Source organism: Ammodytes marinus (assembly GCF_949987685.1).
Source record: "Ammodytes marinus genome assembly, chromosome: 15".
Taxonomy (NCBI): Eukaryota; Metazoa; Chordata; class Actinopteri; order Uranoscopiformes; family Ammodytidae; genus Ammodytes; species Ammodytes marinus.
The window spans coordinates 16348790-16366724 of record NC_137219.1 but is presented as its reverse complement, the minus strand read 5'-3'; the positions used below and the strand labels follow the sequence as shown (position 1 = coordinate 16366724).

The window sequence follows — 17935 nt, the reverse complement described above, 5'->3', positions numbered from 1 at the left end:
TAAGAGTTGTAACATTGCCGCTATGTTTACTAGCCATATACCACACCACTTTCCTCTTCTTCTGTCTGTCTGACTCACACACTCTCATTTCTCCCACCCTGGGTTCTGACCGTGCATTAATGCACACAGGCTCCCTCCCTCCGTTTGTAGGGACAAATGTCTGGCCCGCAGCTGTTATCAAGGAGCAGAAAAAAAGGGACACAAGCAATTTCATGCCCTGCTGCTCTGTAACTCAATCACAGACTGAGTCAGGCAGGGAGCTACAGTAGGGAGGAAAACAATTATGAGGCCCAACCTGGGGGCGGCCATCTTCAATATGTGCTCAGACGATGCCTCCCGCCTGCGACACATTTATTCAGAGTTGTTGACAGTGAAATATGACACAGCGTAGCTCATAATTATAAGACAGCAGTTACAATTCAGGCAGGATTGTTTTTTGTTTTGGAGTAATACATTTATGTTCTGAGGCATGGATGTGAAGCTTCTGGATAATGTCGACTTTATGTTGGAAGTTTTTCGACATTCCGAGGTCACCTTTTCTCTTTTGTCTCTCTACTCAGCCTCTGTTCTCTCCTCAATGTCAAACACTGTATTGTACCTCGTCCCCTCAGGCACACAAATAATAATTACTTCCTGAATACCTACCGACATATTTGGCTGGAGATAATGCATGAGAACACAGGCTATGACAGTCTTCTCTCCATGCTGACGGTAACGTAGTGCTGACCCAATACTGCTACTGTATTGCGCACCTGTCTTACCCACCCCCCCCCCCTCGCTATACTCCAGGCACGGTTTATGCTACAAGTTTAACTCGCATTAAAATCTTCACGCTGGTTTTTTCCACTGGTTCGTATTAAGAAAGCTGAATGTAGAAAAAAAAATAAAAACTCTTATGAGGAATAGTTTTTGGAAATGTATTGCTTTCTTAATGAGAGTTGGGAAAGATGAAGAAAACTGATGCTGCTCATGTCTGTAGTGTACGCTAAATAGGAACCTAGAGCCCACAGGCCATTAGCTTAGCTTAGCTTAGAGACTGGAAGCAGGTGCAAAAAGCTAGCCTGGCTTTGTCAGAAGGTACATTTTGTTTGTTTAATGTGTACAAAGACAACTTTAGAGCTCCTTGTAGGTAATCATTTTGTTTTACATACTTTTGGACAGAGCTATGCTAACTGTTTCTACCTGCTTTTAATATGTACTGTATCCAAAGCTGACCCCCTCCTGGCTTTAGCTTCATGCTTACCATACTGACATGCGAGTAGTATCAATCTTCTTGTCTAACTCTCATCCATAGAGCGAAATAGCTTATTTTCCTTAACCTTTTGCTGATACATGGGTACTAAATATAATTAATATTTTATTATATCAACTCGTCATTCTAATCTATAATTGAAACTACTGCCTGCTAAAGGTTTAGGACTAGATTTAGAAGAGAGGAGTTGTGAGTAGATCAACAGACTGACTGAGCATGTACATCACAGCTCTGCATTAAAAAAAAATAACACATAACAGTTTTTTTTCTCAGGTGACCAGTTGGATGTGCCAGTACCCTTCACTAACCAGTATTAACCTCTCCCAAAGTGACTAACCCCAACTAATCTCCTCTCACCCTTCCTTAGGCATCGCTCTATTAACCTCTTCCTCCTGGCCTATCAGAGAATATGGATAGAAACAGAGGAGTACTCTTTTGAGGAGAAGCTAGTGCAGGATCTTGCAGTAAGTACTTGTGTCCCCCCCCCCCCGTCCCCCCAGTGCCATGTTGTTGGTTCCCATGTGCTGGGAGCTGAGCGTCGCCCAACCCCTCCTACTGTAGCACTTCCCTGTAATTGTTGTTGTCACGTGTCAAAAGTGTTTGAAAGCGCCCCAGTTCCACCAAATACCACCGGGTATATACATCGTCCTCCGTACGATGCGTGGACACCCATTTCTTGGCAGGCATGACATCACCGCTGATGTCAGAGCCAGCTGATGTATTTTTTACCACTGTGTCCCATCCAATATCGGTAAGGGGGCATCCTGCCACGATGCCTCGATTTACCCAAGAAATTTCTGAAAGTTGTTGTGTCTTTCTTAAATTTAAGCAATCACAAAACATTACAACCCTGCATTGTGTTTGTAGAGAAAGCAGAAGAAATACAACATGTTCAGTAGCTGCTTTCCTTTACAACTACAAGTGCTCCACCAATGATTTTGCACTTTGTAGCCCATGATAACCTGCAGCATAATATGCAACGTCTGATTAAAAATGACTTAAGGATTCATAAAATAGAGCAGTAACTTCAGTGTTCAGACGTGGAATAAGAAGCTATCATGAAAGACATGCTGGAACTCGACACCTACTGTGCCAACGGCTGTGAGAGGTTTTTTATTCTTTCTTTTTCAATAATGGAATGAAGATACAAATTTAATTAATACAGCTTTTGAAAATCTAATCCCCTTAGACCATTTAATGGTCATATCTTATTTTCACATTATTTGAAATTGTAGCCCAGGGCTCCACAGAGGAAGTTACGGGTGGGACAGATGAGGAACTTTCTCTTCCAGAAAGAATAATAGAATCGAATAGAAGAATAGTTCCAATGTGTCTGCTATCATGAGTGGTTTATCATAGGAAGTCTATGATAAAGTGTAAACTGGGCTCATGGAGATATCCACCTTTTAACAGTGCTGAACATCAATCACTGTCTGCGTCTGTATGTGTGTATGGGTGTGTGTGTGTGTGTGTGTGTGTGTATGTGTGTGTGTATGTGTGTATGGGTGTGTGTGTGTGTGTGTGTGTGTGTGTGCGTGTGTGTGTGCGTGTGTGCACTTGACAGCATGCGTGTATTTGTCATTGAGCCTGTGCTCTTGCTTGTCCTTCATTGTCTGCATGCTATCAGTGTGTCCTACCACTGTCTATTTTCTTATACAACCCAACTCTCCTAAGGTAAGCGGTGTATAGTTGAATGGCAGTGACAGACACTTAAACAGTTGACATTCAGACCACACCCCTGAGCTCCAGGATTTACCCATGTATGCATTTGTCCAGAAAACGCAGTCCAAAGTGGAGGAAGAGGAAGAGGAGGAGATCCGAAAGCAGCCCGACCCTCTTCACCAGCTCATTCTGCATTTCAGCCACAACGCTCTGACCGAGTGCAGGTAAACACGCACACCTGGCCACCTGGCACCCACAACGCTTTGCTCCATCTGTGCTACATAAAGGTTTTTGGCAGCCTCTCAGCTAATAAAGAGCCGCATTAAGCTAAATCGTCGTCATATATTATATACCCGAACAGAAACACAAAAGTCGCTTTCTCTCTGGAGCTTTGCTACTTACAGTGTACAGATATTGCAGTGGCTTTAAATATAACCCCTGAAACTTGCTTTTTATTACCAAGATGAAGATGTGATTGTGTGCCATACAAGGTTTAACCGCCAGATATTTATCTTCTCTTTTATGGTAGTTCCTTGGAAGAGGACCCCTTGTATATTGCATATGCAGATATGATGGCAAAGGTAGCTACTTTTGTTTTTCCAAATTGCTGCCACTGAAATGTATGCTGTTTAGCCAAAGTTTTCAGAGTTTGACATTGTGCTTTCTCTCTCAGAGTTGTGCTGAAGGTGAAGAAGAGGAAGAGGAGGAAGGGAAAGAGAAAACATTTGAGGTCGCTATTGATTTTCTCGACAGGAACACTGCTCTGCATTTCACTTTGATTCATATTCCTGTGAGTGGTGCTCATCCGTATTATCATTGCCCACAGGAAAAAGAAATGGAGAAGCAAAAGATGCTGTACCAGCAGGCCAGACTACACGATCGAGGAGCTGCAGAGATGGTGCTTCAGATGATCGGTGCCAGCAAAGGTAGGGAAGGGAAAACACACACTCCCCTCTTCTTATAACGGCATCAATTGTGTATGATGTATGATTTGTTGTCATCAGGTCGACTTGGTGCTATGGTGACTTTCACCCTCCAACTGGGCATCTCCATCCTCAACGGGGGTAACATACTGGTCCAGCAGGTAGGGATCAACTGGAGTACTGAAGATCTGAAGCTAAAAGTATCGGACCCACTGTTTATTGTCTTTTTAACCTTGATGCAGAAAATGCTGGACTACCTGAAGGAGAAAAGAGATGTGGGCTTTTTCAAAAGTTTGTCGGGACTGATGATGTCCTGCAGGTAAGGAAGCCATAACAAAAACATTTCACATAAACGCACATGATTTACTTTTGATTTATTTCTAAATGGTAATTTAATACCAAGCATGTGAAAATTATATTTTATAATGTCCTCAATGGCTCTGGTTGAGAAAATAACTGCTATCTGATTTGCTTTGAGACAAAGAATGTATAACAGAAAGACTCTTTCACAAACTGTGGAGTTTAACAGACATGGGAATCGGGCAGGAAAATATTCTACTGGTTGCATAATAAGAGGTAGTTTGGAATCCAGTGTCTTCGGAGCTTGACCTTTATATATAAGGGACAAAAAAAATCTCAATATTGACAAAGACTTTTTTGAACGTTATATTTTGGATTTCTTCTCTTTTAAGCCCCCAAATTTAATTGAAGTTGAATACCTTTAAAATACATGTCATGGAAACACAGAATGTAGTGATTAAATGTATCATATGTCAGTCATTGTCTTTTATCTCCTACAGTGTCCTGGACTTGAATGCTTTTGAAAGGCAAAATAAAGCTGAAGGTCTTGGGATGGTTACTGAAGAAGGATCAAGTAAGTGAGGATAATAAACGCTGGAAACCCTCTGAGACTAGTTTTTGTTATCAGTATGAATTACTGATTTGTCCTGGTACTGAATCAAAGAGGGAACATTCAATATCTGCTCCAAAGTATGACTTTACGCATTGTAGAAAAAGCTGCATTAAAGACAGAACCTCAACACTAAAAGTTAAGCTTTTCAAATGTGTTTGTTGCCTAATGCTCCACATCTAAGAGGTCTTTGTTAACTCATTTTGAAACACAGGTTATTGTATTCAAAGCTTTACTTATTACTTAGGCTGAACTTTTTCTCCAGCAAGAGAACTCAGCCACTGGGTGTTACAATTGTGGCCTTGACCACGTCACAAGTTATAGGGGATATCATCCAGGACACATGCAGAAACCTTGGTGTTACATGATGCGTCTCAGTCAGGCTCGCAATTGACTGCCAGACAAATGTCCCCGCATTTAGCTTGACCAAACATCTGCTCTTTAGTTGTGTTGCCGTTACATGCCTCATCCTCATGTGTCTCTTTGTGTGTCACGTTGTATGTCATCACCACGCAGGTAAACCTGTGCTACTGTATGTTTAAGTCCTGTCGGTCTTGAGTATTCTAAAAAGCACTCCCAGTCACAACTACATCCACATGAAAATCCACATTTGATCAGACGTCTCTTAACTTGATCTGATGGGTAGCATACAGTATATGAATATGTTTTCCTCATGCATATTCCAGCTCATTTCCACCTCATGAGCACAGGCATAAGTGATGGTAACTGTTAAGTCTGCTACTCTGTCTAACCTGTAGACTAAAAACTGTAGCCTCTAGCGAGCGGACTGTACTCTCTGTAAGACTTTGTTTAATCGTAACCGCTTGTCAATGTCGCAAAAAAATCAATGTGAGTATGTCAAAGATATTTCTATAGCGCTCTATCATTCTCTCCTGTTTCCTACTTCTTCTGATTGACTCTCAATGTCTTCTCCCTTGCTTATGTCTGCCTTTTTGTTTTTGTTTGTTTCCTTCTGATCATGTTTTTTATGTCATCGGTCGCAGTCAACGTGAGTGAGCGGGGTAAATACACGGTTTAGATTCTACTCATTCTGTGCAATGCTGACATCTTGATTGCTCTCAGTTCAAACTCCTTCCTCCCTCCATTCATTCCCTTCTAAATCCTTCTTCACCCCCCCCCCCTCCGTTACTCCTCCTCTTCCTCCCTGAATGCAACACAATCACCTTCCTTGAGCCCCAGGGACTAAAGGAAAAATGCATGCATGCTCCTATTAACATCTGGATAGATTGTTCAGTCCGGGGTCAGCTGGCCCCAAACTGACTCAAATCTCTCCACTATTCTTAGTCTTCTTTTTCTAAAGAAGTCAGTGCTTGTCATTTTTGTGGGACCTTTTTATCTTTATTTGATTTTTACTGATACTAACCAACCAGCGTGTAATAAGATATGAATCTCGCAAAAGCTTTGATTGTCAGACCCAACAAAGCTTTGCTGGCGGTAAACAACTAAGCTAATATATTTTTTTTGTACCTTGATTTCTTTTGTAAAATGATGCACTCTACCTCGCCTTGCGTGTTCCGAAACCCCCCCACATAAAGTGCTCATAACTTCATTGCCGTTTAACAACTACGACGGTAGCTTTACGAGGAAGTGAAAGCTATGCAAGCCCCCGACGATGCCTGTACTGACATTAAAATGATGGCTCTCTCTCTGACCTTCTTATCGGCGAAAGGGACCGTTAATCTCATTTCCTGTCCTCAGGTTCCAAGGTACTGCAGAATGATGAGTTCACTAAGGACCTCTTTAGGTTTCTGCAGCTCCTCTGTGAGGGCCACAACAATGGTAGGTGGACACTTTCCCCATAAACATAAACCACACAGTTTTAGATTTGGCTGGGCGACGTGAATGTACTCCTCTACAGCAAGTTCATTCTTATTTTGTCATCTGTTTTTTAGATTTTCAGAACTTCCTGAGGACTCAGACAGGGAACACAACTACAGTCAACATTATCATTAGCACTGTAGACTACCTACTAAGACTCCAGGTATGATATTATTACAGACATCTTGAAATATGTAATATATCATGTTCTGTAATGTGCCAAATAATTGAATCCTTTCTTTTATTTAGGAATCCATCAGCGACTTCTACTGGTACTACTCTGGTAAGGATATCATAGATGAGGCCGGTCAGAGGAACTTCTCCAGAGCCCTGGCAGTGGCCAAGCAGGTCTTCAACTCTTTAACGGAGTATATACAGGTACATGACTGCACCACAACAAGTTCTCATTCAAACCCTGAGCTTAAAGGATTGATTTTGAAGCTCTCTCCTTATCTCTGTGTCCCCTGTGTCTTCTGTGCTTCTCCAGGGTCCATGTATTGGGAACCAGCAGAGCCTGGCTCACAGCAGGCTGTGGGATGCAGTGGTCGGCTTCCTGCATGTTTTTGCCAACATGCAGATGAAGTTATCCCAGGTACAGAATGTACTTTTGTCTAAAATAAAGAGGTTGAGTTGCTGTGTATTTGTACTTGACTATTCCCACTGTACAGTTCTAACCTAATAGATTACTGAAGGAAATTTTAGAGAACAAATGTACTCTTTATATTTGTGTGTAAAAGCAAGCATGCAGGAGTATTTAATGTGATAGTATTGCTACTTTTACAGTACTACTATTCACCCGCCAATGGTATTTGCCTTCATCAGCTGCAGGCTCCTTTATAATATCTGTAACCACTAGAGGGCTCTCCAAGCTTAGGGATAACCTCAGGCTACTGCAGTACAACACCATTTGTCATTCCCCTCAGCAATATGATGTATGACTCCATCTATACTATTTCCTCCCTGCCCAATAAGCCCGAAATGGGTTGAAATCCAGCCACCAACCTTATCTCATGGTCATCAAAAAGGGCTTGGTCTGACAGTAGAAGCCGAGACGAAGGACAGCACAGATGGAGGAGTTTGAATTTTAGCGCATCAAAGTACGCTTCAGATTTATGGCGTGCTGAATACAGCCTCCATAGAGATCCTAAACGAGTCAGACGGACCGGGCCATCTGCTCTGTGACAGTAAAATAACATTAACCCCAGTGCTGATGGATGGATGTTACCTTGAGGGCCCTCCTGGGCCCAAGCAGGGCCAATTTGGGTCCCCACAATCTGAGGCAGCCTTGATCTCTCAGGGTTATTATTAGACTGGATGGCTGTATCCTTACAGGGAGGCAATGAGTAGTCTGTGTGATCTAGTGGGAGTCAAAGCTTTCCCTTTCCCCTTTTTTTTTTTTTTTTTTTTTCAAACAGGACTCCAGTCAGATTGAACTATTGAAGGAGCTGCTGGACCTGCAGAAAGACATGATTGTCATGATGCTCTCTCTTCTCGAAGGTTTGCTCACTGATGACTCACCATATGCAGCATTTGTTTGCAATGATATTGTCTCCTGTATGACTTTCATCAACTAATCTGTTTACTTGGACTTTCATCAAATATTTACTAAAGCAGCTTTGCCTGATTTACATATTGTTTGCTACCGTATGCACAGGCCCTTTGTCACGTTTGTCTCTTTCTCCTTGTGGTTCAAAGGTAATGTTGTCAACGGTACTATTGGCAAACAAATGGTGGACACCTTGGTGGAATCCTCTAGCAACGTGGAGATGATCCTCAAGTTCTTCGACATGTTCCTCAAGTTGAAGGACCTGACTACCTCGGACAGCTTCAAGGAGTACGACCCCGAGAGCAAAGGGGTCATCTCCAAGAAAGACTTCCAGAAGTCCATGGAGAACCAGAAACAGTATTCCCAGGCCGAGATCGAGTTCCTCCTGTCCTGCGCCGAGGCCGACGAGAACGACATGTTCAACTACGAGCAGTTTGTGGAGAGATTTCACGAACCCGCCAAGGACATTGGCTTCAACGTGGCCGTGTTACTGACCAACCTCTCGGAGCACATGCCCCACGACGCCCGCCTGGCCACGTTCCTGGACCTGGCTGAGAGCGTCCTCAGCTACTTCGAGCCCTACCTGGGTCGCATCGAGATCATGGGCGGGGCCAAGCGCATCGAGAGGGTCTACTTCGAGATCAGCGAGTCCAGTCGCACCCAGTGGGAAAAGCCACAGGTGAAAGAGTCCAAGCGGCAGTTCATCTTCGACGTGGTCAACGAGGGCGGGGAGAGCGAGAAGATGGAGCTGTTTGTCAACTTCTGCGAGGACACCATCTTCGAGATGCAGCTGGCCTCTCAGATCTCAGAGCCCGACCCGGTGGAGCGACCGGAGGAAGACGAGGACGACAGCCAGAGCGTGGCGGAAAACCCCGAGGAGGAAGAGGAGGAGAGCGGGATGCTGGAGTCTTCCTCGGCCTTCACCATCGCCTGCGTCTCCATGAGGAAAAGCCTGTGCCACTTCAGCCAGCTGCTCACCTTCAAGAGCATGAGGCGGCGCTACAGAAGGTTCCGCAAGATGAGCGTCAGGGAGATGGTGCGCGGCTTCTTCTCCTTCTTCTGGGTGATCATCACGGGCCTGTTCCACTTCGTCTACAGCCTGGTGTGGGGCTTCTTCCATATCCTGTGGACCAGCATGTTCGGAGGCGGCCTGGTCGAAGGGGCCAAGAACATGAAGGTGACAGACATTTTGGGGAACATGCCCGACCCCACGCAGTTCGGGATCCACGGGGACGTGCTGGAGATGGAGAAGATGGAGGCCAGCGAGGCGTCGGCGCTGGCGGAGATGAGTCAGATGGCTCAGGGGGACGCGGCGGAGGCCGATCTCATGGCAGAGCTGCTCAACATACAGCCCAAGAAGGAGGGGAAGCACGGGGCCGAACCCGGGCTGGGGGACGTGTCTGAGGTGGTGGTGGGGGACGCGCCTTCCATCGCCAGTGCTGTCAGGCAGAAGAAGCTACAGGTCAGCACTCAAGTAAATAAGGATCTAATTCAATAAAAATACTTCTATTCTTGATCATGTTTTTAGCTAATATACATTACTACATTACATATGATTACACTAGGATCATTTTTAAAGTAATTGAAGCTCATAACAATGTATTTGTTATAGCTGGCTGCAAAGAAGAAGCCTTCAAATGGAGACCACAAGTCTGATTCAGAGAAAGGAGAGTAAGTTTTCTAAATGTATTCATTGCTTGTCCTCAGTGAAACTGAAATCGACATCATTCTTTTGATATATTTTCTGTGATTGTGTCATCTTTAAACATGATGATGATGGCATAGGGAGTGTGTAAGTGTGTTTTTTTTGTGATATTGTATATGTAAATTAATCTGTAAGTGCTTCCGTGTGTCACACCATGTACGTAGGTCACATGGATATTGTATTCATGGATATATCTGTGACCTTGCAGTAGCATGTGTCCGTCCGTCACTAATAAGAAATGAATGTTGCAGTTCATCAGATGGTGAGAAGAAGGACCACGACAAGGCCAAAGACGAAGCCCCCCCAGAGTCTCCAGTGGAGGAGAAGAAAGCCCCAAAGAAGAGGCTCGGCCTGAAGAAAGAACCACCAGAGGCCTTCATGGCCAGCTTCTTCGCTGGCTTGGAAATCTACCAGACCAAGACGCTAGTAAGATATTTCCCTCACAGCACTCTTTTAGAAAATTAAGTTCAGAACTATGAGCTTTTGGCAAGACAAGACTTTTGTTTTTTCAAGCACTGGTCAATTTTGAGATTTTGCTTCCATTACTAAATAAACGGTCCAAAATTAACATTCAAGTGATTATTTTACTAAATCTTGTCTGTTGCGACTTCATATTTCTCTTATACAACCATGTTTTTTAGCCGTTATCTTAACTTGTTTTTGTAATATTTTGTTTGTAAAATGTACACATTATTAGTTTATTAGTTTTGCCAAATTACAACAATTCTGAAAAAAATTTAATATTTATATTTTGTATGTAAGTAATCAAATGGAAAAGTCCAATGATGAAATCTATAAGTTTAACATTTTACTTAATTCACCTGTATTACCATAAGTAAAGAGAGTACAAATCAGCTTGTTACATGAAAACAAACTACTGTATACTGATTTATTTATTGATTTACAGAATTATCTTGCCAGAAACTTCTACAACCTCCGCTTCCTGGCACTTTTTGTGGCCTTTGCTATCAACTTCATTCTGCTATTCTACAAAGTAAGCTTTCAAATGAAGGTACCATAATCAATTCTTGGTAAGTTGTTTTTGTTGTGACTGCTTTGGAAAATCCCTTTTTAAACTTCCCCTTGTCTTCCAGGTGACAGGGGATTTCTCAGACGATGAGGACCCCTGGGATGGTCGAGGTAGAGTAGGGGAGGAGGAAGATGAGGGTGCACTTGAGTATTTCGTCCTACAGGAGAGCACGGGATACATGGCACCAACGCTACGCTGTCTGGCTATACTGCACACTATCATTTCTTTCCTGTGTGTGGTGGGATACTACTACCTGAAGGTACAGTAACACCATCCAACAGTAAATAAACACATTATTACAAACATATATTTTTTTTAAATATCTCAACACTGCTTTTTAGCTCATGGGTTTAAATGACAGTGAGAATATTATATGTTTTGATGCTCGCCTACATACACACAGTCATGCACTTCCTCTTGTTTTTTTTTGTTGAAGTAAGCAGGCTTTATACACAGCATTTTGACGTGTGCTGTATGCTATTCGTTTTACTGACTATTTTAATGACGCAGCCACATTTCCTCTGTGTCCAAGGTGCCCCTCGTGGTGTTCAAACGTGAGAAAGAGATAGCGAGGAAGTTGGAGTTCGCCGGCCTTTACATCACAGAGCAGCCTTCGGACGATGACATCAAAGGCCAATGGGACAGGATGGTTATCAATACGCCGTGAGTCAGCTACAGCGCCGTGATTACACTCTCAGTCATAATCTCTTATCGACAAAGGTCAAATGCTGATTTATTTTGTTTTTTGAAGTTTTTTCCTTTTTTTTCCCCCTTCTTTTTACCAGTTCCTTCCCAAACAACTACTGGGATAAATTTGTCAAACGCAAAGTAGGTGGCTTATGTCGTTTTTGTGTAATCTGTTTTTGCACACCACACAATAAACCCTTATCTGATGATATTTACCAAATGTCACCCTCTCCTCTCTTTTTTTCTCTGTTTTGCTGCGGTTTTGTAGGTGATCAAAAAGTATGGAGACCTGTACGGAGCGGAGAGGATAGCAGAGCTGCTGGGGATGGATAAAAGCGCCCTGGATTTTAACCCCACGGAGGAGACTGTGGCTAAGGAGGCCTCACTGGTGTCATGGTTAGAGCAGACGCGCCAAAAGCAAAGACAGAGGTCAAATAGGAAATATGAGCCCTTTATATAAAGTTTTTTTTTAATTCTCTCTCACCAGGTTGAGCTCAATCGATACAAAGTACCATGTCTGGAAACTTGGAGTGGTGTTTACAGACAATGTGAGTTTGAACACAGTTTGGGATGATACATTATGTTGTTGTCTTATGGACAATGGGACGAACGATTTGATGGATGGATGGATGGATGGATGGATGGATGGATTGATTGATAGATGACATATTGAAAGATGGATTCTGATCATCTTCTCATTTTTCTTTCCCTCACCAGTCATTCCTGTATCTGGTTTGGTATACCACCATGTCCATCCTGGGCCACTACAACAACTTCTTCTTTGCCGCTCACCTGCTGGACATCGCCATGGGCTTCAAAACCCTCCGCACCATCCTCTCCTCGGTCACGCACAACGGCAAACAGGTGAGAGCGGGGAGGATGCAGGCCCTTCTCTCGAGCAGCAGGGGTCACTACAGAGCCTGTGGTTAAACCGCTGTCTGTTTATTCACTGACGTGCAACCACAACCCACGTAACAATAGTGTCAAGCCTATTGTCCCCTTTGCCAATAACTGATTAAATAATGTATAAGCAGTACATTAGGTCTTACTTTACTTGATCATGAGATATTATCAGTGATTTACTGCTTAATCATTTGAACACATTATTTGATAATAGCAAATAATGGAAAAACTTCAAACAAGATTATCTAAGCAGCTGGAGTTTTCTTTTTTCCCCAACAAAATTAAAGTGTGGGGGAAAAGAGAGAGTAAATAAAAAGTGGCTTATCAGGTGATTTAGCAAACTGTAAGCTATTCAAGCATTCACCAGCAACTTGGGCATCTCATTAGATATGTGTGTTCTGTCACCTGACTAATGGCCTTTTAACTTTGATTTGGTCTACCAACTCCTGGGAAAACTCTCTGTTTCTCTACACTCTATGTATAAGGTTAGCAGGTATCACACTTTTCGCTTTTGTCACCTTCTTCTTTGCAACTTGTTGAGCAGAATGTGTCATCCAGTAAAATACTGTATGTGTATGTGTCAATTCAAATATTTGCATCTCTCCCTTGTGAGATAATTGGGAGAACCAAGGCAGAAGGTAGATACTTGAAGTGAAGGAGGCGGGGAATCATACATGGGAAATATAGATGCGTCCAGTATCCTCTGACATTTGAGTTGAAATGGCTTAATTGCCTCCGTTTGTCTCAACCCTCCAATTCTGACTGATTGCCATGTCCACTGACCACAGGCACAAATCATAATATAATGTCACCTCAATCTCCAAGGGCGGAGTGACACCCGAATGGCGAGGCCGCAAGGAATCGGCGACACCTCCACTCAGCTGCCGTTGGGGCAGATCAATCCCACTGTCAATCAAAATGCAGTTTGCATCTGCTACCACTGTTGTTGCTATTTAGGTTCACATGTAAGACAGTACATGGGGCGCGTGTGTGAATGGATATTTATGTCAGATGTTAAAACAGGCCCTAAAAGCCCATGTAAACCCTAATCCACTGAATCCTAATTATGTCATTTGGGGAGTTATTTTCATGATCGTAAGGGGAGTAAGAAAGAGCTACGCATATGTATCAATCCAAATGAAAGATTTTGTCATTGAGTTAGATAAATATTCAGTTTGGATGCTTATTACACAATAATTGTTTTGAACCAATCGCGGCAGTTCTCTGCCCAAACGTTCTATAAAAACAATGGCTGTTGCTGTTGATACGACCACACCCAAACAATCTTGTCAAGCAGTCTGGAGTAGAACAGCTGTTATTTTAACAAAGTTTAAAATGATTTAACATTGAACATTTATTTTCGATCAGATTTTTGTAATTTAATATCGTAATCGTATATTGATTTTTAATATTTTAGATCAGGTTTCCTGAGGCTTTTAAAATGTGTTTGCTTTAAAGAGAAAATGTGTCTGTGTAATTGGTACTTACACTGAACTCTGTCTCCCTTTCCACTTATTAGAATCAACAGGAAGTCTGAAATTAATTTTTTTTCCCGTGTGTGTTTCTCTGAAGCTGGTGTTGACAGTGGGCCTGCTGGCGGTGGTGGTCTATCTCTACACTGTGGTGGCCTTCAACTTCTTCAGGAAGTTCTACAACAAGAGCGGAGACGAGGACGAGCCCGATATGAAGTGTGACGACATGATGACCGTGAGCATCCTGTTCCACGTGTTTCTTTTTCATTACAAAACACACATCCTGGTGCCAACACTCAGACTAAGGGAACCATGCACTCTTCCTCCCTCCCTCTGTCTTTCCACAGTGTTACCTGTTCCACATGTACGTGGGGGTTAGAGCAGGAGGGGGCATTGGGGATGAGATCGAGGACCCAGCTGGCGACCCTTACGAGCTCTGGCGTATCCTTTTTGACATCACCTTCTTCTTTTTCGTCATCGTCATCCTCCTGGCCATCATCCAGGGTGAGCGCACTGCAAAAAACTCTCCAAGGGATAACTTTGATCAAACTTACTGTATGACTAACTGTACTCCAGCAAATTGCAACAAATGCAAAGACACTTACTATATATCTGACACTCTTTGCAATTGCCTTCACAGCTCCACACATCACACTCCATCTTATAAGGAAGTTAGGGGTTTAAGATTGTGGTTACGTTGATTAGACAGTCACAGTCTATATGATATGCTCACAGTAAGTCCCGTTGTGGTTGCAGGTTTGATCATCGATGCCTTTGGCGAGCTGAGAGACCAGCAGGAACAAGTCAAAGAGGACATGGAGGTGAGAGTGGAATTCATTCACACATAGAATTGCCAACATATGGTGTTCTGGTGGGAGGGCAGGGCAGGGGAAGCAGGGGTGGAGTGAGGATCAGGGTTGAGTCCACTCAAGAAAAGAACATTAAAGGGTTTAGTGACCTTTTTAACTGTGTGATGGTGAAAGCTACAAAAATCTTCCTTTTTTCCATTAACTACTATATCATATTACTAATATATAAGACCACAATGTGTGTGTGTGTGGGGGGGGAGGTGTGTGGGACAAGGAAGAAATTAATCATGGCATGCGCACATTTTCTTTTATTGCAATCATATTATACACAGTCTGGTGTTTTTTTACAGAAAATTCTAAATTAACTGTCTTTAAAAAAAGAAAACCCCCTTTCCATTCAGGGCATGTTGATTTTAGACATGCGGCATAATGTTGTTTCTTCGAGCTATCCATCGGAGCATGCTTGGCCAATTCAAGGGTATTTTCTCAGACTTTTGAAAGCTCCGAATACATTATACAACTGTTCACTGGCTGAGTAGGACTAACCGTGACGAGTAAAGTGGCACTTTTTAAAAGAATGCAAATTGTCTTCCGGATGTCTTTGTTTCATAAAACAATCGCCAAGAAAAACAGAAGAGTGCTTGTGATTCAATTATCTTTTCATTGTCTGCCCTCAGACCAAATGTTTCATTTGTGGGATCGGTAATGACTACTTTGACACAACGCCTCATGGCTTCGAGACTCACACCTTACAAGAGCACAATCTAGCCAACTACCTGTAAGTATCAAGCATTTTATGTAACCTTTTTATTATTAAGGTGTTTTAAGGTTGAGTCTGCAATTCTTGAGAATTCTTGTCAATAACATTTTCTTGTCAAAATCAGTGAATATCTCCTCGCAGTCTGCTACCTGTCCAGACTGTGTGCACTGAAAGAAAATCTGGTGTTAATAAACAGGCTAGGCTCTGTAAACTGGTGTGTAAACAAAGGGGGCCCTAAGCAACATGCTTGTTCACAGAGTCTATAGACTGTGTATTGACACCACTTTTTCTTCAGCCCACACACTCTTCAGAATCACTGACTACACCTTTTAATGTTTATTGAAATCTGTCACCAACATGTTTTGCCTCGTTTATACAATTTAACCACTTGACTGATGTCTGATGGTTATCTCAGCATTTGAACAGAAGTCACTAATATCCCCAGTTAACCAGAACACTGGATCCCTTCAGGTATTCTCTCCATCTGTTTCCCTCTGCCCTCCTACTTGCCCAGTGCCGCTGCATAATGCCACATGACAATAGAGAGTCTCAGTCCATTTGTGCTCACAGTCGTCAGCTGGCCGGAGGATATGAGAGCGACCTCATTATGCAGCTTCATTACTATTTAATGCCATGAACTTTGTTGGAAAATAGGTTTGCGATAGTGTGCTCTCATACAGTATTCATCATGATTTTGCATGCGGCGATGCCCGTAGAGATACCGCGGTCCGTACTAGAACCGTGATCAGATGCTTTTTGTGGCAGAATGTTAAAGTTTGTCATGACATTTTTGTTTTGTCTCATTGGCCTTTTTTTCGAAAGGTTTTTCCTGATGTACCTTATCAACAAGGACGAGACAGAGCACACTGGCCAGGTACGGCATAACATTAAGCTAATAACCTTTCTCAGAGGAATCTTCAACCAATCGAAAAAAACAATGATTATCCTGTCACTGTCAGAGATACCGTGTCATTGTGCAAGGGCTGAGTCATTCAAGGGAGCTATCTTAATGCAAATTTTTTCTGACCAACGTTGCTGATTATTTTCTTTTACATTTTTATAGAAGCACTGACTAATTTAGCTGAAATGTATTAGGGTATTACATTAGTGGTAAACTTGAAATGACTCATTATAATTCAAATATATTCATAATGTGCAAAAGAGTCATTATATGGATTGATGCTTAATTCTGTATTGTCACATTTGACCAAGATCTGATATAAACCTGACAAATTGTGTTAAAACAGTATAAATGATTTAGATTATAATTAAGATTGCAGCTCTTGGGATATATTTTGAATATAAATATCCAACTGATTGTTCAGCCCATCTCTAAGCATATGTTTCGTTGGCGTTCATATCGCTTTATGTCCAAAAGGCGAATTACTTCTAAGTTTGACTAACACTTTGATTTCTGTTTGTCCGTCTCTAGGAGTCGTATGTGTGGAAGATGTACCAGGAGCGCCTCTGGGATTTCTTCCCAGCCGGAGATTGCTTCCGTAAACAGTACGAAGATCAGCTTGGATAGAACACAGACACCATCTTTTTTTACCTCTATTCATATTAAGTGGGCCGCTGGAACTTGTAGTCCTATACACAGGACTATTGGACTACAGCAACACACAGTCATCCCGCCAATGCTTCGGGACTGAGGAGAGACAGAACTATCTTTTTTATCCAAAAGAGCGAAGTGTCTCCTATCCATGTGGGGCACAGTGGCGGTCTTTGAAGAAATGACTTGTGACATGCTCAGACATTTTGTTCATTGAGTTTTGGGACCCGTTTTTGACAGCGTGTTGCCTTTTACTCCACATAACCCCAAATCATTGCACAATTTTTATTTATTTTTTGGTCTTTTGGAGAAACACTGGGTTGTGTGGGGTTATGGGACAATGTGTCAGTCATATTATGCACAAGAACCCAACTTCAATATTTTGATAATGTTGAACTTGAGACTTAATGCCAAAAGGAAAGTGGAATAGTAGATTTTACGTAGTGTGGAAAAATGTGATATGAGAAAAGTTAGTTTTTTTCAGATGTTGTAATCTTGCATATTGAGATGAAGTTTAAGAGTGAAGTGGCAAAAAAAGGTTTATTATATTGGATTAAAAAAATGCCTAATTTTTTTCATGAAGTGCCTTACTGTACTGTATCTACATTACAATGAAGCTATGCAAAACTTCTGTTATTTCTTTATTGTATGTATAAACAGTAATTTTCCTGGAGCAGTAAAAAAAAAGTAGCTGTTCAGATATGAGTTTGTGACTGGACACTTTTTTTTTCATTTGAACATTTAATAACAGCATTGGTTTGATTTTGAATTTTTAAGTTATTTTGAATATTTTGCTGAATGCAGCATAAACTGCTAACTTTCAAGGTACAAAGTGTAAAGATGTCCGAATTTACCGAACACCTTCAAACAGAACAAAAATGTAAT

The 17935-nt window shown here is 42.1% G+C and overlaps 1 protein-coding gene across 1 annotated transcript in view; it reads left to right on the top strand.

Annotated features, from left to right (window-relative positions):
• LOC307261971 (ryanodine receptor 3) overlaps window positions 1-17609 on the top strand; it is a gene marked incomplete at its 5' end in the record, with an annotated part of 110426 nt that extends 92817 nt beyond the window's left edge. Inside the window, 29 exons of the mRNA XM_080042704.1 lie at window positions 1620-1716; window positions 3029-3138; window positions 3444-3495; window positions 3588-3644; window positions 3741-3840; window positions 3919-3998; window positions 4080-4156; window positions 4638-4711; window positions 6467-6547; window positions 6661-6749; window positions 6836-6964; window positions 7074-7178; window positions 8002-8083; window positions 8282-9594; window positions 9745-9803; window positions 10089-10263; window positions 10745-10831; window positions 10932-11126; window positions 11400-11530; window positions 11653-11695; window positions 11823-11950; window positions 12042-12102; window positions 12272-12418; window positions 14030-14164; window positions 14277-14433; window positions 14686-14750; window positions 15416-15516; window positions 16321-16372; window positions 16931-17609. Of these exons, the coding sequence (XP_079898830.1) occupies window positions 1620-1716; window positions 3029-3138; window positions 3444-3495; window positions 3588-3644; window positions 3741-3840; window positions 3919-3998; window positions 4080-4156; window positions 4638-4711; window positions 6467-6547; window positions 6661-6749; window positions 6836-6964; window positions 7074-7178; window positions 8002-8083; window positions 8282-9594; window positions 9745-9803; window positions 10089-10263; window positions 10745-10831; window positions 10932-11126; window positions 11400-11530; window positions 11653-11695; window positions 11823-11950; window positions 12042-12102; window positions 12272-12418; window positions 14030-14164; window positions 14277-14433; window positions 14686-14750; window positions 15416-15516; window positions 16321-16372; window positions 16931-17026 (4078 nt within the window). The 3' untranslated portion in view covers window positions 17027-17609. The remainder of the gene's footprint in view (window positions 1-1619; window positions 1717-3028; window positions 3139-3443; window positions 3496-3587; window positions 3645-3740; window positions 3841-3918; window positions 3999-4079; window positions 4157-4637; window positions 4712-6466; window positions 6548-6660; window positions 6750-6835; window positions 6965-7073; window positions 7179-8001; window positions 8084-8281; window positions 9595-9744; window positions 9804-10088; window positions 10264-10744; window positions 10832-10931; window positions 11127-11399; window positions 11531-11652; window positions 11696-11822; window positions 11951-12041; window positions 12103-12271; window positions 12419-14029; window positions 14165-14276; window positions 14434-14685; window positions 14751-15415; window positions 15517-16320; window positions 16373-16930) is intronic.
• Window positions 17610-17935: the final 326 nt, after the last annotated feature.